Below are 27,660 nucleotides of genomic sequence, written 5' to 3'. Positions count from 1 at the left end.
AAAGAAACAAGGGATAAACAACTAACTGTGCTCTGCCATGGACATGGGATCTGTCCCTCCTCTCTGCCTGGCTGAGAAAGGCTCTTCAGAGAGGGTTTGTGGTACAGAGTCACAACTCTAATGATGTGTTTTATCCTTCCAACATTCTCCACTCTGGACCACTGGGCTGCTCTCTGCAGTCACACACACACAACCCTGGGCTGCTGCCACACAGGGAGCCCCAACACAAAACCAAAACAGCTTCTCCCAAACCCTCACAGCCCCTCCAGGCCACTCAGCCAGCTCAGGAGCACACAGATCACCTGCAGCTTCAGGAGCTGAGCAAAGCTGGTGCAGAGCTCAGACCTGCAGAGCACATTGCCTGGAACACCACAGCCTTCTCCACTGGGAGCTCCCAGATTCATCACCAGTCACTGCCTTGGACCCAGCTCAGGCTGGCCTTAGACCCAGCTCAGGCTGGCCTTGGACCCAGCTCAGGATGGCCTTAGACCCAGCTCAGGATGGCCTTAGACCCAGCTCAGGCTGGCCTTGGACCCAGCTCAGGATGGCCTTAGACCCAGCTCAGGCTGGCCTTGGACCCAGCTCAGGATGGCCTTAGACCCAGCTCAGGCTGGCCTTGGACCCAGCTCAGGCTGGCCTTAGACCCAGCTCAGGAGGACTTTATAGGGTAGGAAGGCTTCCAGCATCACAGGCTCCCTGGGGTGGGCACCCATCAAGGTCCTGGAACACCAAGGAGGAGAAGGATCAGAGAAGGCTGAGAGGGCAGGTAAACTGATGCTGTTGATGTGACCCAACTCTGAATCCTTTCTAATCAAAGCAGGGCTCACAGCACAGCCACACACAGGCCCTGTTACTAATTAGGGAGGGCTGAGCACTGACACATTAACCTCCCAGTCTCAAAACATTACCTTTACCTGCTGCAATATCTTCTAGGTGAAATAAAGGTTAATAGTCTGCATCCACAACAGAATTCAGCTCGGTAAATACCCAATTAACCAGATTCTGTCAGAGGTAGCAGCAAAAATGAAAGGTCTAGGGTGGCTAAAGAAATGCTGAAATGCTGGGTGTGATGTGTGCTGGTGTGTTCACCCACTGTGGGGGACAGTGGGGACCTGCCAGCAGTGGCCAGGGGAGCAAGCAGGAATGATGCCTTCAGAGGGAGCTTGCACAGACCTCAACACTACCAGGAGCTGGGCTGAGGAAAAGCAATGAAGTGAAAGAAATAAAAAAATTATTTGCTGTCAACATTTAACAAAACATTTTTTTTCCCCAGCCTTCCTCCCTCATTCCTCCTGAACTATTCTCCAAAGCTTCTGTTGTTGGAAAGTGAATTCAAAGCAACAGTGGTTGGATTCAACTCGTGTGCAACAAAATTGTTTTCTTTTTTTTTTTAATTTTCTGACTTTTAATCTTTGTTTTGCTCACTGCCTTTCAGAAGAGGGAATTGGAACAGGGAAGGATAAAAAATGGAACAAACGAGGAATAAGTGAATATTCAACTCAGTTGGAATGCAATTGCCTCATTTAGCATCGTTTTGTAGAAGCTCAGGAGAAAACTTCCCTTTGATACATCAACTTGAAGCATTTAAAACTAATGGGTCAAAGAAGTGATTAATTTTATTCTGGCCAGGACAGCAGCTGGAACAAGAGGAAGTGTGTGTCACTGAATGCTCAGGAGTGTGTCACCCTCTGGGCCTGATCCCAGGGCAGCAGGAGCACTGATGGGGATGGAGCAGCTTCTGCAGCTGCAGGGGCTCAGGGTGCATGGCAGGGCTCAGCCACTTCACTCAGCTGCTGCTATTTCAGCTAAAAGCTCTGGTTTTTTTTTCCTCCACAGCTGAACTGACACAAAGAGTGTGAGGCATTCATCACTACAGACACATCCAGCATTTTCCTGCTCAAATCATGTTCCCTCTGAGCTCCTCCTCATTTTAGTGACTTCCAGGTGTTCAAGTTCCTCTGTTCTACAAGAATTTAGGATGCCCTTGTTCTCTCTTTCCTCTCTCCATTCATCAAACTTAATTTTGTCTTTCCCCAAAATCTGCCTTATCTTCTCTGCCATAGGCACTGCTTCACTGGACCTCCCCTCTGAAGGGACTGCACATGCACACCCCCACTGTCATTTCTAGCAAACTTTCAACATCACCATCAGAATCTCCGACCTGAACTCTCAATCCTGTTCTTACTGAGGCTGACAACTTTCTGGAACAGCCAGAGCACCAGCCCAGCCAACCTGGGAGAACCAAAGAGATCATCCAGTGAGACAGGACAAGAATGAAAATAGTGTTTTTAATATCATTTACAGCAAACTTACAGTATGTATTTCACATCACATATTTCTAAACTGCTCATCTGGAAAATATAAGCTGCAAAAATACAGAACACAGTACTCATATTGAGCATGTGGCTTCTCTTTTTTTTTTTAATTTATTTTTAAAGTCAATTGTACAGTGATACGTTTCCTTTTCCAAACCAGGTTTTGGCTTATTTTGGAAGTACTGCTAAACATCTGAAAAATTACCAGCAGTCAAGTTACCAGCACAGTTCAAAGACTTTTCTGAGGACCACTTTTCCTTGGGCACTGCAGGAGAGCCCCCAGCCCGAGAAGGGCAGTGGCACTTGGCTCATCCCACACAGTGCTCCAGACTATTTGTGGAGATGTTCTGAGCAGGAAGGACCCTCTCCACAACCTACAAATGCTGCTCTGGCCAGGTGACTGTGAAGGACAGCGATGGTCTGAGGGACAAACACCACGGACTGGTCCGGTACAGAGACAGGTCAATACTCCTCCAGTGGACCCTGCACAGAGCTCTGCAGGTGAGTTTCAAGCCACAGGTATGACAAAACTTGGGGTGGTCTTGTCCTCTAGCAAGGCAATAATCAGTGTGGAAGCACCTTCTGTGCACTGATGGAGGATCACATCCACACACCAGCTGCAAACACTTGTCAGAGAAGTCCTGAGCTTCTGAAGCCTGGAGAAACTCCCACCAACAACCCAGTTAAGAGATGCATCAGGATTTGGAGGGCATGGAGACATGGCAGGCCTGCCTCCTGAAAATGTATTCTTTTCATTTACTCTATGGAGAAAGAGAAGGATGGATAAGGGAGTGGATGAAGGAACAAAGTAGGTTCCTAATATTCTTACTAGTCAGAACCCCAAGCCCCTCAATCTGTGCCAGAGACAGAGGAGCCAGCTGGTCAGGAACAGAACTTCTTTCCCAACCTGCTTTGAATCTGAAGCTCTTGAGTTTGCTCATATGTAGCTGCCACTAAGGGCTGTCAGGGGTGGGGAATAACCAGGTTACACAGGCAGAGCATGTGCTGCTGTTGACCTCTGCAGCAGGAAAACAAGCAAAGAGAGACCAGCCACTGAGACCTCGCTGCTGCTCCACCACGAGGACTGGCTGGGCAGTCTCTCCTGCTCATTGACCACACCAAGAGCTGCTCTCCTCCTGCCTGTGTAAACTGCCCCACCACCTCCCCCTGATTTCAGATGGTGCTCGTGTCTCACCTGCACGGGGCAAAGGGAATTTTAAAATAGCCTGACTGCAAGCACGCCCCATCTAATGCCATTTATGCATTGCTAGCTCACACCACTCCAACAGTCCCCGTGCCTGGAATGTGATATAAGTACATACAGCAGGGAAAAAAAACATTTCTGCAGACTGCATTTGACTTGTATCAAAATCCTAACGAACACCACATTTATTGTACTTTATTTACATGGTAGTCACGTATAATATAATACAATACAGCGTTCCATTTGCAGTGGTAGGCACTATGGGTTTTAAAATGTCACAGCTCTTCCCCTGCTCCACCCCACCCCCTCCTCCCTACAGATGTGGCACCAAGAGCTTCCTGTTGAGCAGTCCCAGTGCTGCTCCAGTTTCCCTCTGAACCTGCTCTGGGATGGCTCCTTCCCCAAAGCAGGTGAGGGAAGCTGCTTTCATGACCTAATGTGGAGACTCCAAAACTTTGGTGGTCACAGACCACTGGCAGCCCTTAGCACTTGTCAGGGGCAGTCATGTGCAGCCTCTTCACCATGCTTTGCACCAGAACACTGTGAAGGCAACGTGGGGCTGTAGCTGAGCTAAGCCCAGGGGAAGAGGCCACCTGTGATCACAGAGCACCGCTTGGTCCTGCTGCAGTGAGACCTTGGGAAAACGGCTGTGAGTCTCCAGGAGGGATCATCCTCCTCCTCTGACAGGGCAGGAAGTGTCACAGGTGAAGAACAGGGGCTGTTTCTTCCTTTCAAGTTCACAGTTAGAGTTGTGAGGCACCAAGAACTGCACTGTTTGCACCCAGGGGTAAATGCACCGGCGTTTGTGTGATGCCCTGCTGCACGAGCACACGGGTTTTGGGGCTCAGATATCCCTGGCAGGGAAAGATGCCTTTCACTGTCCCACCCATGGGCAATTCACTTGGGAAGAACTAAGATATGTTAGGCCACATGCAACTCTCTTGATGCCCGAGAGGTTTCTGCTTCTGATCCAAGAGCTGCACAAACATCGCAAATAAAACCTGCACCGCCTGCTTCACCTCAGTACCAATTTGGTTTTGTCTAGGCTCGTACCCTTCTGGTGTTTGCTCTCAGTAATTACTCAAATGAGTGCTTTAACACTAGGAGAGGCTGAGAATTTCAAGGATCTGTCAGAGAATATTCCTGGAAAGTGGACTGAGTTGGAAGGCAGCACTTTGGCTGTCCTGGAGCACTGCGTGTCCAGCAGTGCTCAGCCCACTGGCACTGAGCAAGGATCCTCTTACTCAATTCCTAATCACGTACTTTTGAACTAAATATTTTTACTGGTGAGGAAATTCCAGCCCAGGGAACTCAGGGAGCAGAAACATGGCCTGTGAGTTTTACAAGTTTCTTGGTTTTCTCAGCAATTTGCAAGGAAGAAATAAATGGGAAAATTCATATATGAAGTTGCTATAAATTATTTGCTGAGTTGTAGCTGACAAGTTTCTTATTGCTTTCTGCCATATGCAGACATCAACTTTGTGTAAAACAAGTCTAGCACTACAAACTGTTCAGGGTATGACAAATCTCTTCTTTCTCAGGGTTGGACATCCTGCTCTGCCACACTTAATCTGAATAAAGTGGGGGAAACATCACAAACTCATTCCATCCCAAAGACCCCATCCCTGGGGTCACTCCATCTAAAAAATACAGATTGAAGCAAAGTTTAACAAGCAAAACAACAAAAAAACTACAAATGGATTTCTCTGTCCACAAAGCTTCTCCTGAATTTCCTGTGTCCATTTGGCACCAAGAGATGCTCAGAGCCAAGCAGCCAAGGCAAGACTGAAGCTGAAAGAAAAGCAGTCCATGTTCACACTCTGGCCCAGGAAACATCAGTATTGCTTCTGGGCAGGCACAGCTTCCTTCTGCTGCCCTGAATTCAGGGAACAGACAATGGCCCAAGATTTTACTTGCCATCAGTAGTTAATAAAGAAGTACCTCATGTCTAAGAACTGCTGAAAGGCCATTTTTCAACAAAGCAATTGTATTAAGACTTAGATTGGCTAGAAATGTCAATGGAATGATAGAAAACATCATTTGCAGCCTAGCAGTTATAGATTTAGGGGATATAAGAAGAACAAACCATAACATTTTAAACATATGTAAAACTAAGTGAGACCTGCTGGCATCCCAGGCACATTTGAACACCTCTCAGTAACTCTGGATACCTTGGTATAGCCAAGCTGTGCTTTGCCATCAGGGGAAGGAAGAACTGTGGCCAGAGAAAGGAAGCTGATGGGCAGTTTGGAAGAAAACACCCACAAACTATGGGTCTGGTGGAGGTAGGGCTATCCAGGAGCACAGAAGGGTGGATAATCCCTTCAGAGTGGCTCAGTTGCACTGTCCTTTTCTCCTCAGATCAGTCTCAACCATCAGAATCTGGCTCACACCAAAGGTTCCCATCTTAATAAACTGCTGCTATATTCCCACCAATTATATCTTGGCTGCCAACAAAAGAGGTGAGTCACAGCACAGTGTGGGATGCTGGGAGAGGTGAACCCAGATTCAGGTAAAACAAGCCAGAACCCCTATTGCAAATGAGAGCAGGTCAGGATTATTGCTTGTAATCAGGGGTGCTCTGCCCTGTGCACAGGAAGCTGGTGAGCTTTGCACATATTAATCAGATCTTGAGAGAGAACAACAACAAACCTGCTCCTGTCTGCAAACACAGTTCACATGAAATTAGGGGGATAGATGAGCACAGCTGCATTTAAAGGCAGAGCAGGAGTAAGTCTGGAAACCCTTGTGAATAAAAAAACAAAGCTGTTATCACATCAGTCCAGTGAAGCATTTGCATGTGTCTTTTATACTGACAATTCCCCACACCACCTGCCAAGAATAAAGCAAACATCACACCAAGAATGTCAAAGTCTGAAGAAAATACCAAGCCAAACACACCCAGCTGTGACAAACTCTCACATGGCAGCAACAGCTGTGGCTGACTTGGGGGCTAAAGCTTCACAGTGCTGGTAGGCTTCGGGCTGCTGTGGGCTGGCTGTGGAGTGAAACTGCTGGTTGTGAGATGGAGTTGCCTTTCTCTGTCCCAGGACCTCATTTAGTGATAAAAAATGTGAGTTTGTCTGAGACACAAAGGTGAACTTTAAGCACATTGCCTCCACTGCAATGTGATGAACACAAATCTCTGATGGGCATAGGAGGGGGTCCAAATCACATTCACTCCCTTAATTTTTTTTTGCAAGGAAAAAGAAGTCAATGCATCTCAGCCATTTGGAAATACTCCAATCACTTTCCAAATGTCTGCAGACCATCAGTTCAATTTGGAAGCATTTTGAAGCATAGCTAAGTCAGATAATGGAAGCTAATTCCTCTCTGCATCTTTCCCTTCTCACCTTCTGAGCAAGGTGAGACCCAAGCACAATTAACAGCAGCAGCACTGAGGAGTTTAGTGCATCTCAGAGGGGAATGGCAAAGGGAGGTTCCTGTTAGCTGAGCTGCCAAGAGTGGAAGGCTTGTGATATTCAAGTGATAATTCAAGTGATGGACTTTTCAGTCCCACTCTACATCCAAGATGTGCTGGGCAAAGTCAGAAAAATTGATGATTTCTATATGTATTACAAGAAGTTTCTGGAAATGCATCACCTTATTAACATGGATGCAAAGAAAACGATTCCAGTGTCATCTGCACCAATTTTAGATTGGAGTCCCCTTTTGATTCCACTGGGACTATCCCAAAGTGGGATCTGTGCAAGGAAAAGGAAACTCCAACCTGAACTCATGCAAGGCAACTGGTCAATCCCAGAGAGAATGCAGAATCTCAAGTAGTTTGTTTTTCCAAACACCCCATTCCTTAGCAGACAGCCAAGTGGGGAACACAGTGCTTGGAAATGCCAAAAGAACATTTCTGCTGAGACTGAGGCCCCTGAATTTCAACTGAATATGAAGAAACAGTTTCCACCATTGGATCTGGGTCACACAGCTCAGACCATGCCCTTGTTTCTGTTCCTGGGAATGGGCATTTTTCTAACTCCATCCTTGTTTTTTTAAGTTTCCTGCATGGTTAAGGCAGTTGCAGGATGGAGGTGAAGTGCTGACAAGTGAAGGCCCATAATGCAGTTTGGGAATAAGGAGGATGTCTGATGCTCTTTATTTGTTATTCTGTAACAAAAATTGGGTTGCAGGCAAAAATGGCTTGTGGTTCTGAAATCAGAAAAAAAAAGCAAAATGCCTGCTGGTGTGGACGAAGGGTTTGGTTTGTGTTTTCTTTAAACTAAAGCTCTGTTTTTAAATCTGTACCATAGCACTGACAGCAAAGCCCTTCACAATGCAGGCATCAGACCTAACCCTAGGAAAAAAAAAAAAAAGAAAAAAATAAGAGGGGGATGGGGGAAAAGCTTTTCAAAAGTTCCATTTTCAAAAAAAAAAATAACAATCATGTAGAATTTTCAAGTTACAGCTTTAAAATAATGTAAGTAACCCCATTCAACTGCATCTCCCACACATACTAAGAGAAGAGATCAAATGAAAAGAGTAAAGAAAAACAAAGATGAAAATGTTATGTGCCCAGGAATCCTGTTTCCATAACTCCGGTCAAGGGGGACTTTTGACTGCACCAACAAACCACAGCTCATGAACACTGGGAGTTTGTTTTACATCATATCAATCAGCATGCTATTCTCCTTCACCTTGGTCTTTCAGAGGGGAAAATCATGGAGCTGTGAAAGGGGTTATGAAATTTCAAGCAATCAGGCTTTTAGAAAGGTTCTATTCTGTGACATTTGTGTTCGAGTCTGAAAGTGTGTGTATAGTATAAAAATTATGAGCTAACATTTGGAAAGACAGCAGTCTAAGCAATAAATCTGCAGAATGAAGAGAACTGTACAGAATGATTTCAAAGGCTTATGCTTGACAATTATATATATTTGATGAGACAGTTATGCACCCTGTGCCTTTTTTGAATTAATTGTTTTATGGATGCAGTACCTCTATTTTAGCAGACAGGATATACTAAACCAATGTAATGGTCTAAAAAGCATCATTTACCCAATGTAACAAGGGCACTGCATAGCTTAATTTTTTTTTCCTTAAACTCCTTCATCAATTGAGTAATTCTTAACATGGCTGAAACCAAACAATTAATTACTTGCAGTTACAATATCTGTTGAGTATTTGGCACAATGGAGTTTATTTGATACACCCTTTTTTTCTGCCCTTACTGTTGCTGAACATGTAATTCTGTGCACAAGTTGCAAACACACATGTAAAGTCAGTCAAGTGGGAGCAGTTTGACACCCCACACCCATGTTGTAAAGTCTGGATAAGAGCAAAGTCTGCTAAAAAGGTGCTGAACATGAGTGACAAGTTACCAGACCTCTGTAATTGTGCCAGCTCTGGGGTGTCCACTGCAGCAATGGACAAGGACCTGGGGAAGAGCTGCCCCTCTGCCACCTGCATGGAAGTGACATCCAGCATTTGGCTCAACGTGCCAGGTTACTCCTCTAAGCATCCTCAAGTTCACAACAGCTTCGAAATTCACACAAAAAAGGAACTTTTAATTATGATGCTAACCCTTAAAGCCCTTCTGACATTTAGTCCATCGGAAACAAGTCTGGTTCCTGGGGAAAAACTCATCAAATGCTGCCAATTTGCATTGCTTCTCAGCAGGAATGTTTTGGAAAACAAAAATATGCATACAAAATAAGCCTGACCCCCACGCTTCTTGTAATCAGATGAAAGTTTCCCCACGGTTTTTGCAGGTTTAGGTGAGACTGCACTGCAAGAGCCAAGCCAAATCTGCTCCTGCATGGAAGCTTTGTGGGGAGCTGAATGGAAGTTGGAGTTGCTCAATGCTGGCCAGCCTCTGCTCCCAGGACCCAACCTTCCAGAGGAACACTATTCCCTCATGCACAAACAAAATGTGGCAACCAGGAGAGATTATTCCATCTTCCTCACATGGCTTCCCACTGAAAGTCAGTGGATTTTCTCAGGTGAAAAATAAAATACCAATTGTGAGAGTTGAAGGATTAAGGTCAGTATTTCTCTCATCTTGTACACACACGCACACACACGCACACACACACACACACACTTTAAAGAAAACATCCACCACACAATTTCTAGATTGCAAATTATATATATATATATCTTTAAAAACTGGAGAGAACATAAACAGCCTCTCCACATATATATGTATTCACTGAGTCACATAGAATATGAAAAAACTATATTATGTAAATCATCATATTATCTATAATTCTCCAACAGACAATTGTTTTTATAGAGACACAGTGCATTCATTCTCTTTTTTAAAAACATATTATGTGTCTTCATTGGCTTGGTAGCATATTAGAATGAAGGCGTATGGATAAAAAATGCAGAGGATTAAACAAACCCCTTGAGTCACATCATGTTTGGGTGAATTAAACAGGATCCTTTACCCAAACTGGCATAAATAAATCCTCCTCATGGAAAAGTGTCAGCGATTTAAGGGTTAACATAGATTTGAAAATAATTTCAAAAAAACATCTTATTAGAGGACTACACAGATAAGGATTTGAAACTCATCCCCCTTTAAAAATGACAGCACGTTTGGCAAGTGTGAGCAAATGTCTTGAACTCTACTGGGTTTGAGATCTGAGCACAGTTATTCACAGACAGCCACGAAGCTGCAATCTGTGAATAAGCCTGGGCTGGAAGGACTTGGATACCCCTGACAGCACTGCTTGCCACCGGGAAGGTTTCCAGCAGCTTTCAAGGTATTTATTGTGGACTCGTGGCTGGTGACAGAGTGTGACTGGCGGAGGGACTCCAGCACCGCTCCCTCTCTGCCATGGCAGCAGGCTGGAGCTCACCAGCCTGGCCAGCCCTGCAGGGCTCCACACGCCCCATCCCAGCTGGGACAAACCTATTGCTGTTATCACCTGGCTGTTATCACCCTGCTGTTATCACCCTGTGTTATCAGCTTGCTTTCTCTACCCGTGCCCGAGCCTGTGCCGAACTCCCCGGTGGGTGAACCTCTGCAGATTCCCTCCTTGGAAGCTCGTACTGTCACCAAAGGGGCTGGTACCCAGCCACAAGGGCTCCCCCCTTCTCCATCACCCCGCAGGATGTCACAAGTGATCCCATTAAAAGATGCTGTTCTCAAGAATCCTGGCTGGGTCTGACTTCGAGAAAAAGACAAAAGTTTCCTGTGTTGCCGTTGCTGTTTCGCAGTCGCTTCTTCTTCCACTCGTGCTCTCCCCTTGTTTTTATTAAAAAGGACCCTTGTATTATTAATATAGTTCACAGCTCCACAGTCACTATAAAACAGACTCCATATTTTCACACCACTCATGATCTTCAAGGTTATAGATAAATTTTGTCCTATGTGGTTGGTTTTGGGGCACTGAGTCCCGCCCCAGATTGTCTAGGGTGAGAGTAGAGGCAAAAAACTCACTAGTGCTGAGACCACCTTCGTGGTTCTTGATGTATCTTTTATAGTTTTTCCTCAAGCACTGCCAGGTGGTTGTGTAGAGGATGAATGCAAAGGACTTGAGGGCAATAGCAATGCTGACATACAGGTATCTGTAGACCACGTTGTCATACAGTGCACAGGCTCCTTGCTCGCCACAGAACGTGCTCCAGAACAGACACGTGGAGTCAATCCCGGCCCCGAAGATCAGCGGAGGTGGGATAAAACCTGCCAAAATAAGAGAGACAAATCGTGCTTTTATCATCCCTGTGATAAAGAGAGAGGACGTGACTGCAGTGAGTGGAAAGAGGGTACTTTGTCAAGGTTAATAGTCCCAGCTGCAGCCTGTGATTCTAATTTTTCAAGTTCTAAATTAACCTGAATGAAGTTTGTGGATGAGCTTTTAGCTTGGACTTAACATCTACGGAAGAGATTCCTGCTGATATCAACATGCAGCAAGGATTTTATTCAAGTTTGAGTGGCTTTTATTAAGTTTCTTATTTGCCTAATGAGACTAAGTAGAGGGGTGAATGAAAGAGGAGGAGGACAGCCTTGCAGCTCAGTCTCTAGAAACTGGCAGTTCTGCACTTTAGGGTGTTCACCTGAAGGATCTCATAGCATTCCAGTTCAGCACCTAAAATCAGCCTTGGCATGAGATCCTGACACAGCAAAAGGGTTTCTCTGGATCTGAGGAAAAGACACAATAGCCTCTAAAAGATGTCAAAGATGCCATCTGAAAAGAAGTGAAAATTTGGAAGTGCCATTAAATGAAATATCACAGCAGGATTCTCCCACAGCCACTGCAGCTAACTACCAATGAGTGTTTCTCAATCATAGTTTGCAGCAGAGCTGCAATCTTAAAGCACAGTAATCACTCCAATCTCATTTAACTAATAAAGGAAATGTTTTTCTTCTCTACTTTCCCCCATCCTACAGGGACACTGCAGCAACCCCCATTTCCCATTAGCCTGACAGTGATTAGGACATCCACGTTCCAGCTCTGCACTCCCCAGCCAGAACACATGCACTGTGCAGCACGGGGAAGAAAATGTGAACATTCTACATAATGCAACCATTTCTCTACCTTCTGCTGTATTAATGGGCAGAGGCTAGAAGCAGATAAACCCTGAAAAAAACTCTGATGATAAAGTCACTGCTGTGGGTTAAGACAGTGAGCAAAGGAGAGCATTGCACCTAAAATCCAACAGCAGGCAGGCACAACACCCCCTGACAGTATCAATGCATCCGTAGGTGCTGTGATGCCTGAGACTCTATAAATACCTGTGAAAGCAGACACAAGCACTGCAGTTTTTAGACAGGAAAGTGTTTAATCTTGGATCCAGTTTCATCATTAACCTGGATTTCCAGGCTTAAAAAAGATACCTTCCTTCAGCTTGTCACGAGCAAAGTAGTGACATTCATGACATGTATCCTAAGACTACAAATAAATTGGTTGTCTTCACTGTTCCCTGTGGTAACTGAGATCTCTTTATTTTGTTTTGTTGATGACTGGAGCTCTGCAGATTTTGTTTGATCTTCCTTATATGTTGATAAATGCAGGAATTAAAAAAGGCTATATGGGCTTTTGGTACTCATTTTAACCAATCATTTAGTAGCACAAATGTAGTAAATAAAACCAGATGATAAAAATGCAAGACAATCTGTTTGTTAGAAATACTAGTTCCAGTCATCATATCTAAAAACATGCCTACATTCTGGAAAAAAGTATCAGCACCAGCTCTTTGTAGGTTTCAATAAATGGAAAATCCAGGCTGGGCTGGATCTGCCTCTAAGTTAAAAGAAGCTTTTTTAGTTGAAACCTGTGAACAACCACACACTCAACCTGGATTTTAAAAATTCAGCTGGTCTCCTGCCACAAACAAGCAAGAGGCTGTGCTGCTGCCTGCAGTTTGTGTGCCCAGTGCTGCTGGATGGCACCTCAGGGGCAACACCCAGATGTGGCAGTGACTGAGAAGCCACATTCTTTCTGGAATAACAGAAAACCACATTTGGATCATAATTTTGAGGTGTGAGTCCCTACTTGTTAACATGCTGAGAGATGTTGACACAAAGCTTTGGAGATGTGCAGGCTGAGCTTCAGAGGGAGCTGCCATCCCCACCTGCTGGACTCAGCTGGCCTGCCTGGTGTCCACAATAATTTGGCCTGGAAAGTGCTTCTTATAAGACTTGAGGAAGAACCTGTTTCCCTTGAACTCCAAAGCTACTCTCATGTGAATGCATGTGGAAAAACCTTTAGCAACCAGTGAGTATTTCAGGTTGTTTCCAGCAGAGGAGAGGACAAGAGACTGGCAGAAGCAAGCTGGTGCTCAGAACCCCTGAGACAAGGAGCTGAGGGGTCACAACAGGAACTCCTCCTGACAGAAAAACACTGTGGGGTTTTGTCATGTTAGAATAAGAGGCAAACAACATGAGCTTGGAGGAAAAAAAATGTAAGGAAGTGCCCTGTTAAGCAGAGGCTCTTCTGGGATGCATGGTGAACAGCACCCAGAAAGGATCCAGGATCTTAAAGGTCTGAAATTCTTTGCCATTCCAGGCAATTCCATTCTGAACCTTTGCCTCCAATGGCACTGCTTATTCTCTTCTCTGGGAAACTGCAGTAATGCTCTTATATGAAGACATTGTTAGGCTGTCCTCTCACAGCAGAATTCCTATGAATTGAAATAATATATGCAGAAGGATACCAGGAGAATTCAGTCATGTTTCATGTTATTACAGTGAATATTAAAGAGAGTCAATCATGTTCTAGCTCTTACTGCAAAGTGTTGCAAAAATTTCTGCTCTATATATGTATTTCACAGCAGAAACTGTAGGGCTGCATAAAAAAGGTGCTTCTGTCTTACTGAAATCTATTAGGTAGGACTGCACCTTCGGGTCTCATACCTCTTGCATTTAATTCTCTCCCTTGGTTCAAGAAGCAGCTATTATCACTGTCTTCTTAAGTCAAAGCTTAAAGGTGAACTGAAAAGCTTTTAGAATAAATCAGTAGAGCTATTCTCAAACCTCAGGTTGATAGAGGCACAATTTGGATACCCTGGCTCACATGGAAAAGTATCTTTTTCTTCATTTTCTGTGCATTCCAGCTACACTGCTGATATGCTTCAGGATGTATTGTCTGATTTCATGGGAATCCCTTAGTGACAGAGCAACATATAAGGATTTGAGTTTAAATTCTCACTATGGCTTCTTTACTGGAATGAAAAAAAAGAAATCTGCTCAACTTAAGCATACATGTCTGAGCTTGGTTTTAGAGGAATTCAGGATGCTGCTTTCTCAGGAGGCTTCTCTCTTTTGAAAGGAAAAAAGAAAAGCTAAAAATCCCTCCCCCTAAGTTTGGAAACAACACCCCACAGCCATCCTCCTTGCACACTTGCCTGCTGACACATTCAGCCAGTCACAGCTGAAGCCAGGCCAAAACCCATGAGCAGCACCAGCAGCTAAAGAAAATGCTGTGTCTGCAAGGCTTGAACCAGAGCTGACCCAGGTCATCCCAAATTCCCTTTGAGTTAGTTACCTGAGCTCTGGGTAAGTTAACTTGATGGAATTTTTTGTAGGACTGCAGTTAGTTCACTAAAACCAATGGACATCTAATTTGCTTTATTTTAACTGGTTTGGGAGCACCATTTCCTGTTCAGCTTATGGAGAATGAGGTGTTAAAAAATTAAGTAAAAAAATGAGGTCACTTATTCAAAGCAATGTCTGGTATTGCTGGATTTTCAGTCCTGTACTTCCCAGTGTCTTGCTGTAGCCTAAGAGATGACACTTTAGTCTCCAGCTCATTCCTTTGGGTCAAAGGGGGACTATGCAGGGAAGGTGCTCCCTGTGCCCTGCTAAAAAAAGCAAAATTCCACTCCCACAACATACAGAAATCCTGGGCATGAGATGGACCCACACAATAATGGATAAGAGGATTTTACCCTGAATCACTGAGACTAATGAGCTGAAATAAAAGAGCTTTAAAATAGGAGCCACCTCTTCCAGAGGGGAGAAAAACACCCAGAAACAAGCAGCAGCCTGGTGTGTTCCATTTAATTCACACATGAGAAGCACATACTAGTCCAGAGGAGAAACCATGTGCATTTTAATGGAATATTAACCCACAGGAGGAAACAAGGACTGAGCTTGTCTCATTTTCCTGGTTTCCTTCCCCAGACACCCAAAGGAAGGGGCAAACCCACCAGGTAACACAGGTCCTGTCCCTCAAAGGAGGATGAAAATCCATATCCCTCTATTTCAGCTATATGCAATACAGCAGTAATTCTGCAAGCTGCTGACACATTAATAACAGCTACAGAAGAGAAACTGGTTGTGTGGAACCATGGGAAAAACAGTAATTTCTCATGCAACACTGCATTTTCTTCCATTAGCACAACAGAAGTGGCAGGAGAAGTGCCTTGAGGAGCCCTGATGTGACACCCCTCGTGGAGAGGGCTTGCACCCCAGCCAGACCCCACTCGTGACAAACACAGCACTACAGGGAGTAGACATCAACTTTAGCATGTTAAAAATGGAGTGTTCCACGAGGGAAAGGCTGGGAGGGAAGGACACACAACTTTTGTACCTACCTAGCAACCGGAGCAGCAGGAACAGCACCCCCAGAGCGTAGGACTTGAGTTCAGGGCTCACGGTTCTGCAGGGAGGAGAGGGGGAGAGAGAGAGATCGATTCCTGTTGTTCTGCTTTGATTAACACACCCTGAGGCCATGCTGTGCTGTCAGCCAGGATGCCACCAGCACCTCTGCAAAAAGTCATTAATGGGGCTTTTCTTCTGCCTTCCCCTGAACTGCCTACAGCCCCAAAAGTAATTGCATTGGTGATAAGTTCAGGAATTAGCCAAGTCATTAATAACAACAGCTAATGTTGTCATTGGATGGGGAAAAATGGAATTCCCATCTCATTAAATCATTGTTTACAAGCTCTCTATGAGGTTTTCAAGGCTCCAGATGTTGAGAACTGGAGGGAGAGAAAACTTTTGGTTCTGAAACTCCCCAGACTACTGGGAACAAGAGAGGGAGGGAGGATGGTGCACCAAGAGGTTCAGTCAGCCTGGTGATTCAGTGAGGAAGTGCTCAACACTAGTTTTCATGCACTTAAGCATGCCACTTTTTTTATCTTGGGAAGACAGTGTTTGCAGAATTTTCTGCTATGAATACAACTACTGTTGCATTGAGAGTTATCCTTCAAAGGTGCTTTAAAAAACCACTCATGGCAGAGATGGTTCTCTGTATAAATACACTGGAGGGGCATCAGCCAAAACTCATAAAACAGAACCAGTGGGAGCTTTTAAATTAGGAGAAGACCCTTCTGATCACCTGCCCTCCTCTCACACATTCATGGGCCATGTAACACCACACCATGACTTCTGCATGAAGCCTGTGACCTCGGGATGAATTTCAGCAGTTTTCAGACTCCCACTTTTTTTTATATAAAGCCTTTATGCCAGGAATTATATGACCTTGGAAAAAATGTTCCAATGGTTAATGGCTTGGAATCCTCAAATAGGAATCTACACTTGGGTGGGAAATGAAGGAAACAGAGCATTAAAAGTTTATTTTAATAATGGAAAAAATAGATTATCACATGGAATATTCACAGTGGGCTTTTAATTGGTGGTAGTGTCCTTCCATCCACTTTTCTATATGTAAGACCAAAGTCAATCCTCATACCTTAGGCTGGAGTAAAAACTGCCACTTGGAGACATCTCTTTTTCTCACTGACTACAGCAGTGACCAAATGACTTGCTTAGACAGGACATTCAATTTGTAAGCACTGAGTCCATTTTTAAATAACCATGGGAGCTGTCAGTGTCACTTGTCACTGGACACCAAGGACACATTGATATGCCACAACTTTCTCTAAGCAATGGAAATAGCAGGTGCCAGAGAGCACAAGGTGGTATCTGGCTCAGAGCTCTCTGCTGTACATTTGGTAGCTATCAGTGATTCTGAGTGAAGTTACAAATCTGGATGTGTGAATTGTTTATTTCCTAGAGCTCTGAACTGAGTATGTTTAATCTTCCCTTTGCTTTTTTTATTCCCTGGTATTCTTCTTCCTGGCTGGTGCTGGGCTTATCTCATTTGAAGGCAACACAAAGATGTCTCCATGCAGGATCCTATAGGTGCTGGCAGCTTCCTTGAACAAAGAACTCTTCAAACTTCAAATTGCTTTTGTCACAATATTTATCATGAGGAATTTGATTTCCCTTTAGCTACCGGAGATGCAAAGAGAGAAATGAACTAGTAAGTGGAATATCTCATTTTGTATCCTGCAGGGAGACATGCCCTCACAGAGCTGTTCTGTCCAAAATCCACTCAAGAGTGTGCTTCAAATACAGACCTTATTGATTGAATTTTATTGGAATTTTCCAGGCAGCAGAATGGATCTGCTATTTATGCCTCTGGTTATTATTCTCAGTAAGTGACAGCTTGGACAGCTAAGTAATTCTGGATAAATGTGGGCTTAGATATATATATGTATATCATAAGGTGAAGTGTTCCACATGTCTGGAAATAACACAAGGTCAGTTATTTGAATAAGCTACTTTTGCCCACCTATTCACATTGGTTTAACTCAGACATGTCCTTCAGACTTCCAAGTTCCTGGACTTGGTCCAGGGTGAGAGAAGATAAACTCCAGTCAGGGAGGTATTCAGCTTTTCATTTTTCTGTGGTTTCTGCAGTCTCCAGACTATCTCAAAAGGTGACCCTAAACCTCTCTCTAAGCCATTATGTGCTGAGAACATGGGGTGACAATTCTGCCCCTCTTCTGATGCAGCTGTAGCTTCCTTACTACGTGGATTGGAAACTGCACATCTTTATTTCCATATTATCCCCAGAAGAACAAGCCCTGCCACCATTCCCTGCAACATCCCTGCAGGAATCTTGTCCATTTGGGGGCCCAGTTCTCCCTCACTCCCTCACTTTACCAAAGGAGAGCTCAAGCAGTTCCTTTCTCTCTCTGGCAGCTCCAGCCAGAACTGGGGCCATGCCATGGATAAACCAGGCACTACCAAGTGAAAAGAAGTGGCTTAGGGAGAAAATGGCTTGAATGGAGGTTCAGCTGGAAGTCACAAGTCTGGTGAGTTCTGTGCAAAAGGCAGAGGCCAGGAGCTGTGTGGGACCCTCAGCTCCCCACTGTGCCCTAGGGTCCCTCCTGCCCTGACCCCATGTGAGGAGCAGCCCTACCTGATGAGGACAGTGAATAAATCCCCCCCTGGTGAGGATGGTGACTAAGCCCACCTGATGAGGATGATGACTGAGGGTGTCTGTGCCATGGCCCCGATCATGCTGCAGACACACATCACACACAGGAATGTCAGGAAGGCCTCTTCACACCCAGGGCTGGGGCATTTGCCAGGAACCACGGTGGCGTTTTCGGCAGGGACCGAGGTGAGGCACGAGCAGCCACTGAGGTTCTGCAGAGAAACACAAGGAGTCAGGAGGAGGGGGAGCTGTGATCCCCACCTGTAACAGGGCTTGTCAGCAGCAACTCCTAATCCTCTAATGGTCAATTAAATAACTCCTAAGTGCTTCTTGGAGGGGGGTTTGGAAGGAATTTCAGGAGCGTCAGGGCTGACTCATGTTGCCAGCAAGGGAAAGCTGTCCCTTGGCTTGTTTCTTTTCTTCTGCTCCTTTCAAGTCTCTCCCATAAATGTCACCGTGACAAAATTATTACCCAGTCCTACCTCTTTGGAGGAGAATAAAGAAACAATCTGTGTCTCTGTGACAAGGAAAATCCCCCCATTACGGTTCTAATTACTTTCTTATTTACCTCCATCCTCTTGGCTGTTGCAATTAAACTGAAGCACATAAAATGCAGGTAAATCTGCAGCCCTGCTCTTGGCTGCAGGTTTGGGGCCAGCCTCCAGCACCTCAAACCCTGGGAAGGAGCCACCCATGATGGGTGCTGCAGCTCACCCAGAGCTGAACTACCACAGCACAGACACTGCAGACTCAAGTGCACTCCAGGGCTAATAAATGACATCTGGTTCAGAGGGATTTGTGTTGAGCTAAAAGCTCAAGTCAAGCAAGATAAACTTTATCAATATGTGATCAGAAGGAGGGTGGAATGACTGCATTTTGCTTTGATCTCTCCAGCAAGCACAGGATGTGAAAAGCATCTTTGTTTGCCAGTCACAGATTTAAGGATTTACTCTTTTTTTCCTTATTTTTCCAACTCTCCCTCCTGAATTTCTGAGTGGGGATGTCGGTGCAATTAAGGCACACAATACTACCAAGAAATCCCTTAATGAACACAGAAAGAAACAGTCATTAATGATTCATGGCTTGTCTTCACAAGCCCGCTGGGTTTGCAGGTCACATGTTTGTATGAGGAGTAACGTCATAAAATAGAACATATTTAAAAGCAGCTGAATCTCCTCCCCTTCCTCTCTACCATGTGCAAGCAGAAATTCCTTTGCTTTTCTGGAAAAGGGGTCCCCTTAGGACCATATGAAAGCACACTTTCTGGTTCACTTCCCCCAAAGATCAGCAGGGATACTACTCCAACCTTTCTGACACCAATCTCTTTCTTCTGCACAGGAGTCATATCATTTTTTTCCAACTGAGTGCACAAAGGGCAAGAGAGACTGTGGTGCAGAACTCCAGGAGAGCTGGAGCAGACATGCAGGTGCCTTTCTGCTGGCAAGCAATAATTAACATAACAAATTCCTGTGCTGTGAGTTAGAAGCTGACACCTGAAGGCTCCAGAATGGTAACAATTAGCACCACTGAGCTGGTATTTCCACAGACAACAGGAATTGGTAGTTCCTGGCTCTTACTGCAGTGCATTGCTAGCCATCAGCCTGGGCAAGGCCCTGGGGATCAAAACCCATGTAAGTCTGGAAAAGTATATACCTGCACTGACTAAACCTTGGACAAAATTCCCATCACAGCAAACATGCAGAATTGGGTGTTTATTTCCCATGGGCTCTCATCAAGGGACAGAAAGCACCTGTTTCAGGCAGTGGTGGGGCAGACTGTCCTCACACTGGTGTGATTTTTTTACAAAGCACAAGGCAGATCTTACCTTCCCTGCCTGAAAATTTGTCCCTCAATCTGCTTTTCCCACCACTTTGCTTCAAGGTGCTGGCTCAAAGCAGTGTGAGTGGTTTGCACCAACTGCCTCAGCTTGCTTAGCACTGCACCTCATCCTTACCTGGGAGATCTTTGATCTTTTATTACTGACACAGTATGCAACTCACAGACATCAAACAACGGAACATCAAAGATGGAGTTATAACTTTGTCCTGTGGAGAGGCAATTTTTTGCTACCTGTGCCAAACTTCTATAGATCCCTTGTCTGCAACCCCACTGCATTCAACCACTTGTTATCAGAACCTTCTGCACACCCAGATTTATGTGTGCCTGTGAGGCTACACAGATGCAGAGTTTACACCTTTAACAGCAACCTGACTGTGGTGTGATTATCCATGCAAATTACCCACTGTTTTAATTACTCATTTTTTAAGCCATGGCTCTGACTGGTACTTCAATGCAAAGCTGTGAGGTGCCAGCACAGTAACTCCAGCCTGGAATTCATGTGTCTCCAGCCAAAATGCTGAGAGACTCAATGGCATCAAACAAAAAAACATCTGGTATGCAAGGGTCACTCCCAGGAATGGCTTGAAAGAAAAGTTCTTGGGGTGCCAGAGCTCTGTCTACCAGCACTGATACTCCTGTGGCTTTTTGGACAAGTACACCTCTGGAATCAGCTCAGTTAGAGAGAAGGAATGAAAAAGAAAAAAAATATCTGAGCTACACACTGCTTTTAGAAATTGTTCACAGAGGAAAAGTGAAGAGAAGCAGTCAGAAACGTAAAATGTAGTAAAGTTAAATAAAGCATTCAGAGAATTTTATGTCCCAGTAAAAAGCAACCCTTGGCTCATCACAAGCACGTAACATTCACAAGACCCTCCAGACAGGTCATTACCTGGATTATGGGTTTAAAACTTGGTTTGGCAATTTGGCTTTGCCTCAAGGCCATTGCATGGCCAAACTGGTCCATAATTCTTGATAATGCCCTTTCCAGCGGATGCTACTGCTTCACCCATTTGTGTTCAAAATGTTACTGCAAAAAACCCCCACAAAACAAAGAGATGAGAAGAACCCCAAGGATGACAACAAAAAGGCAAAATAAGAAAGAATAAGTAAAAGAGAGCATGAGGCAGAGTGAGTTTTTTGCTGAGAGGTTTGCTCTTGCAGAGCACAAGGTCAGGCAGCTGCAGACTGAAGGGGCAGAGCTGAATTTTCATTACCACACTCCTTCCAGAGGAGCCAGGGCTTTGCCCTGCACTGCAAGGAGATCACTCCCATGCTCCAGCCACAGACCAATACCAGCTGTACACTTGCTGAAGGCTTGGTGAGACACAATTCTGTGTGCCTGAAACAAGCTGGTTTCCTGTGAAAATCATCCTGCTGCCATCTCAGGGGTTGAATTACTGGGAGGAGGAGGAAGAAGAGAGCAGGAGGTAACAACTTCACGTGTCACACATTAATGTAGATCCTTGTAGGGCTGCTGAAAGCTCAAAACTGTGGTGTTTCAAAGGGATGCCTGCATCTCTGAGGCTGGAGAGGGAATGGAGGAGATGTTTAAGCAGGACAAGCTCACAGGTGATCTGGGTGGGGAGGCTGCACTGCCAGCAGTGCCTGCTCAGCAGCACTCACATGTGCTTTGTCTGTGGGGCAGGAAGGGAGGTTTGGTATCTCCTCAAGGAGGAAGGATGAAGCCATGGAGGGATAATTGCATGTGGTGAGCACTGATGTCCCTGTAGGCACAAACAGCCCCTGTGACCAGGCTGACCTCCCAGACTCCACACAGCCCAGGCAGCGAGCAAGGATGCAGGAATCCCACCAGTCCCCACCCACAGGAGCAGCAGGCACTCATTTTCAGCATAACCCAGAAGACATTAACATTTCAGCAGCAAAAAATGAAAAAGCTGGCTTTTAAGATACTGTTAAAAATTCCCCACATCTATATAGAGATCGTTTGGTCTTTAAGAGTTTTCTAAGGAAAAAAAACCTCTTAGAGAGCACCGAAAAATGCAGAGTATCTTTGGATGGAATCTCTGCTCCCCTGACAACTGCTCTTGCTGCTGCCTCAGAGAAAAGCAAGGAAAGAGAGAGAAGCAAGAGCAGTTAAAGGAAATCTTAAACAAGGGTGAATAAAACCAGGATCTGCTCACAGCTGTCTAGGAACCAGATTCAGGGAAGGAGCAAGAGGAAAAAGACTAAAAGGGCTGGGCAGGGCACACATGGGCAGATGGAGAAGAGGTGAGATGAGGAGCAGCAGGATAAAAGAGAAGCTGGTTCCTCAGCTGGCTCCTTCTGGGCTAGGAATCTCCTGCAGAGGATGTGTCCTGCCACTGGACACCTGTGCAGATCTCCCATCGCATTCCTGAGGAGAAGACCAGGGCAGGAGGTTGTGAGATCCCATCCTGCTCTGTGGGCGACCTTTTGGTCAGCTTTTGGGGGTGCAGCCACTGCTGCTACCAGACACACAGGAACCTCAATCACTGAGCTCCCAGAACTGTTCCTGCAGGTGAGAGTCCCCAGGAAGGCTCACTCACCGTGCTGCTGCAGCCAGCAAAGCAGGCAGATAAGTATGTGACCCCGTCTGCCCCACACACTGGAGTGAAGGAATCAGTTTGGCATTCACAGTTGTTATTGCAGGGGGAATATGGGTCCAGAGATGAGGTTGGAGTTGAGCTGTAAGACAAAGAGAGAAAGAAATTAATGGACAATGTGATATAAGCCAGCTTTTCCAATTGTTGCCTCCAAAGGTGCTTTTGAGGGGGACAGATAAGGCAAACACATTACAAAAAAGCAGTGGAGGCTTTTTTGCAAGGCTAGCTGTGTTCCAGCTCTAAGAAATTCAGGCTACAGCCTCTCCTTGGAGACTGAAATGCCATGGCCACTATCTCCCTGCTAAAGAGAATCTAATGCAAGGCTTGGGCTGCCCTGCAACCTCAACAAGAAGCCTCAAGGAAACAGAAAGAATTGCTGTGGAGATTGCTCTGTGTTTTTCTGCAACACTGTAAGGAGCTGACAGGCTGATTTTGTCATCTAAAGAGTTGCCACTGCATACTGGAGCACTCAGGAAGAAAATACCAAATAACTGTCTCCAAGTCCTGTGAGTGCAGGACATAACAGGGTTACATGGGCCTCACTTCTCACATTAAAATGGGCCTGCAGCCACAAACACTCTCTTTCTTCACCATATCTGTATTTCCAGGCATCTAACACCTGGTTCTACAAATTCCCCTCAGGCACTTAAGTCAATGTACAAAGCAGAACATGCCAGGACAAACCAGACCCAATACAACAGGACTGGCACCTTTTGATTCAGTTTGACTGAATTTCATATTTTAGGTACTCAGCTCTCTCATTGATGAGTGGCATGGAAACATCCCAGACCAAGAGTCCATACAACACTGCCTTCTCTGTGCTTGCTCTATGGCTGTCTGAAGGCCAGCACTGCCTGTTGAGGACACTAACATGGATTTATGTTGGTGAAGCTCCCTGAAACTCTCTGTGGACTCACTTGTTTCCATAGGGAACAGTAACCCCTGCCACAGGTCCTGTGTCACACCCCAGGAACAGGAAGGACACGTAGCAAGCTGTGGACACCAGGTTCACCAGCATGGCCATCCTGATGGCTCCCAGGGCAGACAGGCTCAGCTTCTTCACCAACAGGCCACCCAGGAATATGCCCAGACATGCACATGGGATTGCTGTCATCCCTGCAAGAGGAAAAACCAGTTAGCAAGAGGCACGAGCAAGGCCCAGTGAGCTACACAATGTGACAGGGCTGAACTCTCCAGCAGCCAGGTCTGTGCACTGGCATGAGAAACCTTGCAATGCCCAGCTGCTGGAGGAGCACCAAGCTGGGGCTGCCCAAAAAACAAACAGATGCAAACAGGCATGCTGCCTTGCATGGAGGAGCCAGGATCTTCTGCCAGTTCTCATCCATGCTGGAGGGGATGCCAGACTTGCTGAGCTTGGCCCAGCCTGACCTAAGCAGCAGCAAAAAAAAAGAATTTTCTGAGGTGTTTGCAGGCTTTGGATGAGTCCTGCTGGTGTGACTCACAGAAATCTGATCTTCAGAGATTAGGCAGGAGCAGCACCTGAAAATATGAAATCTCCCTAAAAGAGTTTTCTTTTACTGTGAAATGCAAAATCACTGCCAGAAATGACTCCCTTTCCAGCACAGACAGAAATTACCACACTATGCTTGTTTGGGATCACTTCTATCTCTTTCCTGCCAGTTACACTCCAGATCTCACCTGCCTGAGCTGTGCTTAGAAGAGAATCCCAGTTCTGACATTTCTAGACTCCCTTAAACGCCACGTGAGAAATCTGATTAGAACTTTGTTTAAACAAGTTGCTGTGAGAAACACAGAGATATCCAAGCCTCCTTTCCCACTGTCAGGCAGGAGCAGGATGTGCTCTGTTCTGGCTCATGGGTGATCCCCTCTTTGCTGGCCACCCAGCTGTACTCACATGCTGACTGCCCAGCCAGCTCCCACCAAACAGCTTTTCCCCTACTCCCACTGGGTCAACAGTGAAGTTCCTTTCCTTTGCCAAGCCTTTAATTTTCAGGAAAGATGGAACAGCCTAACAACTTTGAGGCCTCTGGCCTTCTGTCAAATTGTATTAAAATTTACTAGCAAATTCCTGGGTTGCTGGGGGAGGCAAGGCTGACTGCAGGGGATTGTTTCTTTTGGAAAATCAGGCCAAAAACAGCAGATATCAATGAGTATTAATAGGGAAATAAAGAACTGTCAGAAGAGCAGCTTGCAAACTCCTTGTTATGATATGAAGATCCACCCCTTTTTGCATGTCCCAGTTTTTGACAGATCACTGCCAGCTGCCCATCTGGCGAGCTGGGGTCACAGATCATCCAAGATCAACTTGCAGATATCTTAATTGGGTGCTGCTGAGAGAAGGGCTGTCATAAACAAATGGCTGGGCCTGCCTGGGATGAGCAGCAGCAGAAAATAAATGAATATTCTGCCATCAGTGTCCTGACAGGGAACAAATGAACACTGAGAAATGCAGAACGTGAAATCACAGCAGCATGCAATGGTCAGAGAGAAGGGACATTTGAAAGACAACCAAGCTGCACTAACTCAGGTACCTGAACTGCTCATTGCAACCTTGTCATTTCCAGGCCAAGGGGAAAGCAGTAACTAACAGGAGAAAAAGGGCTTCCTAATAACAGGAGAAAAAGGGCTTCCTAACCCAGACTGAGATGGGCTGCAGAGCTGTGGGGCACCAGAGCCATGAGATCAGCAGTTCAATGGGCCACACTCTCACTTGGAGAGTCTCAGGCAATCAGATGGGCCATTTCTGCTGCAAACAAGTGGAGAGCACACTCGAGCAGACAGGATGCTGCAGGTCTGCTCTGAGCCCTGCAGCCATGGCACAGCTGAAGCCCAGCCCTCTCACCCACTGACACATTTCCACATGTCAGAAAAGTCACTTTTTGGGCAGCCTAACCAGCGAGGCTGGCAGCAGCTGAATGCTTTTCAGCACCTGTGTGTGCTGGAGGTGTGGTGTCCCAGCTACTCACCCAGGAGCTGGTTGGCAGAGGAGGTGGTGAGGTTGAACTGCTGCTCCAGGTACTTGCCCAGGAAGGCAGCGAAGCCGGCCACCACCGCGATCTCCATGCAGGCTGCCAGGATGATGCAGGTGAACACGGGGTTGGACAGCAGGTGCTTGGTCACTTTGGGGATCACTGCAGCAGAGCACAAAGGGAGAGGGGTTTTGGTGTAGACTTTACTTGAGGTGCTTTCTTCTCTTAAGGGTAAACTTCACATCAGGAGCGATTTCCTGCTCTGCACAGACAAGCTGCTTGAAAGGTGGGAACACAAGAACAAAGTGAAAACACCCAAACAGTGACACCTAAAGACTCCAGAACCAAGAGGGTGCAAAAAGAAATAATCTATGATTGTTTACTCTTACAGATGATTTTGAAAATTGGAAGAATGGGAAAAATATCCAATATTGCTTTTTGTTTCCCCCACAGGGAAGTCAATTAAAATCTGGTGTGCTCTTTCTTCCCCTTCTCCTTTCTGTACCTGCTCCCCAAGAACAAAGATGAGCCAGCCAAGGGGTACCATCAGCATAAATTCCTGCAAGCCTTCAGACACAAACTAACCCAGCTCACATCTGGCTTTTCTTTCTCCTGCCATCCAGATTTGCTTCATTTCCCTGTTCCAAACTGGCTCACTCACTGAGGTTAACCTTCTTGCAGCTCATGTGGGTGTTTTCAGCAAGCTGAATCTCCCTGGCTTAGCCTGGCCCATGGATACCCACGGCACAAGGGCTCCCCTGCCTGGGACAGGCTTGCCAGTCTGTGTGTTCCCACAACATAAAGCTTCTCCAGCCACCCCACACCTTCCATGTAGACCCTCCCATCCTTAAGAGGGTGGAAGAGGATGTGCTGAGCTGTTCACTGTGTGGCACACACACATGTGCCTCTGGTTTCATGATCCCTTGGCTCTCCCCTCCCAAATCATCAGTGTCCAGAGTCCTCTCTCCTCCAAGCCCATCTCAGTTTCCCATAAGCAAATATGAGTTACCCTACAAAGGGAAATCTGGCTAATGAATCAGATCTCACGTTTTCTACTCCAGTGAACGTTTTAATTATTGTTGAGATAACACAGCTTGAAGAGGAGAGCATCCCAGCACAGAAGAGAGCCTTGCTTTGTCTCAATACCTGATGACTAATTTCTCCCTGAATTAAATGTGAAAATCATTAAGTTTGAAAATTACCTTGATGTAGTGTAGTGAAGCCTCAATGGACCCCTATTTGCATTTTGAAAATCCATCCCCCACATTTCCTGTGGTGTACCAAGGGCTGGCAGATGATGTTTCTCTGGTGCTGGCTTATGTTCTCCCTCAGGGATTTTTTTGCACTGGCCACAGCAGAGAATGCACAGCTGTTTGTCAAGGCTTTGCTTGGGTGCCCTTGGTTCTTTCTCGGGGACAGTGGAAAAAGGGGTAATAATTAGATCTGATTTAATCTTTATGGAAGAGGCCACTCCACAGTTTCTGATCTCTTTAGATCAGAAACGTTTTTCCAAGCTGTATAAAATTCCTGCTTCCTGAAGATTTACTGAACATAATTAAGGTGCAAGAGGCATAGCAATTTTTAGCAGTGGTGGTGGAAAAAGAAAAAAGAGGAAAAAAATACTGTGTGGGAGGAATGGGGATGGGGGAATTCAGACACGGATAAATTTCAGAAACCACCTGCTGCTTCCTTCAGTTCTTTGGTGGCCACCTACAGAATTTCCCCTTCTTGCCAGGAAAACTATAGAAAATGCAAAGGTGGACTTGGCAGTACTGAGCTTGAAAAGCCATATTTAAGGTATTAATGACTGTTGTGCCTCGAGAGTTCAGCTTGCTCAAGATTAATGGATTCCTTGAGATGTAGCTTTGTGCCAATTTAAATCCAAAGACACTAAGGTCTAGCTCTGACTTCATCCACCCAACAATAGTGATGACAGCCTGCCTTTTGCAGGAGGGAGTTAAAGATCATGGACATTTATTTCTGAAGTTGGCACCCAACCATCACGCACTACCAAGGTCAAAATCCATCTTCTGTGCTTGGGGTGGACAACAAAAAATTTGCAGAGTTATTGCAGCATCTCACACAAGAGAGGAACCCCTAATGAGTGCCTTGTCTGGCAGTGCAGGCTCCAAGTCACAG

General features: G+C 45.5%; 1 protein-coding gene across 1 annotated transcript in view; it reads right to left on the bottom strand.

Moving 5' to 3' along the window:
• Positions 1–2,269: 2,269 nt before the first annotated feature.
• Positions 2,270–27,660, bottom strand: part of SLCO3A1 (solute carrier organic anion transporter family member 3A1) — a 136,271-nt gene continuing 110,880 nt past the window's right edge. The window contains exons 5-10 of the mRNA XM_056499868.1: positions 25,519–25,683; positions 23,488–23,686; positions 22,514–22,652; positions 18,186–18,361; positions 15,514–15,578; positions 2,270–11,158 (exon numbers count right to left, since the gene is read on the bottom strand). Coding sequence (XP_056355843.1) covers positions 10,779–11,158; positions 15,514–15,578; positions 18,186–18,361; positions 22,514–22,652; positions 23,488–23,686; positions 25,519–25,683 — 1,124 coding nt within the window. The 3' untranslated portion in view covers positions 2,270–10,778. The remainder of the gene's footprint in view (positions 11,159–15,513; positions 15,579–18,185; positions 18,362–22,513; positions 22,653–23,487; positions 23,687–25,518; positions 25,684–27,660) is intronic.

The sequence above is a fragment of the Oenanthe melanoleuca genome, chromosome 10 (assembly GCF_029582105.1).
Source record: "Oenanthe melanoleuca isolate GR-GAL-2019-014 chromosome 10, OMel1.0, whole genome shotgun sequence".
In the NCBI taxonomy this organism is placed as follows: Eukaryota; Metazoa; Chordata; class Aves; order Passeriformes; family Muscicapidae; genus Oenanthe; species Oenanthe melanoleuca.
The sequence above is the reverse complement of the archived record's forward strand: the minus strand, read 5'-3'. Positions and strand labels throughout refer to the sequence as shown.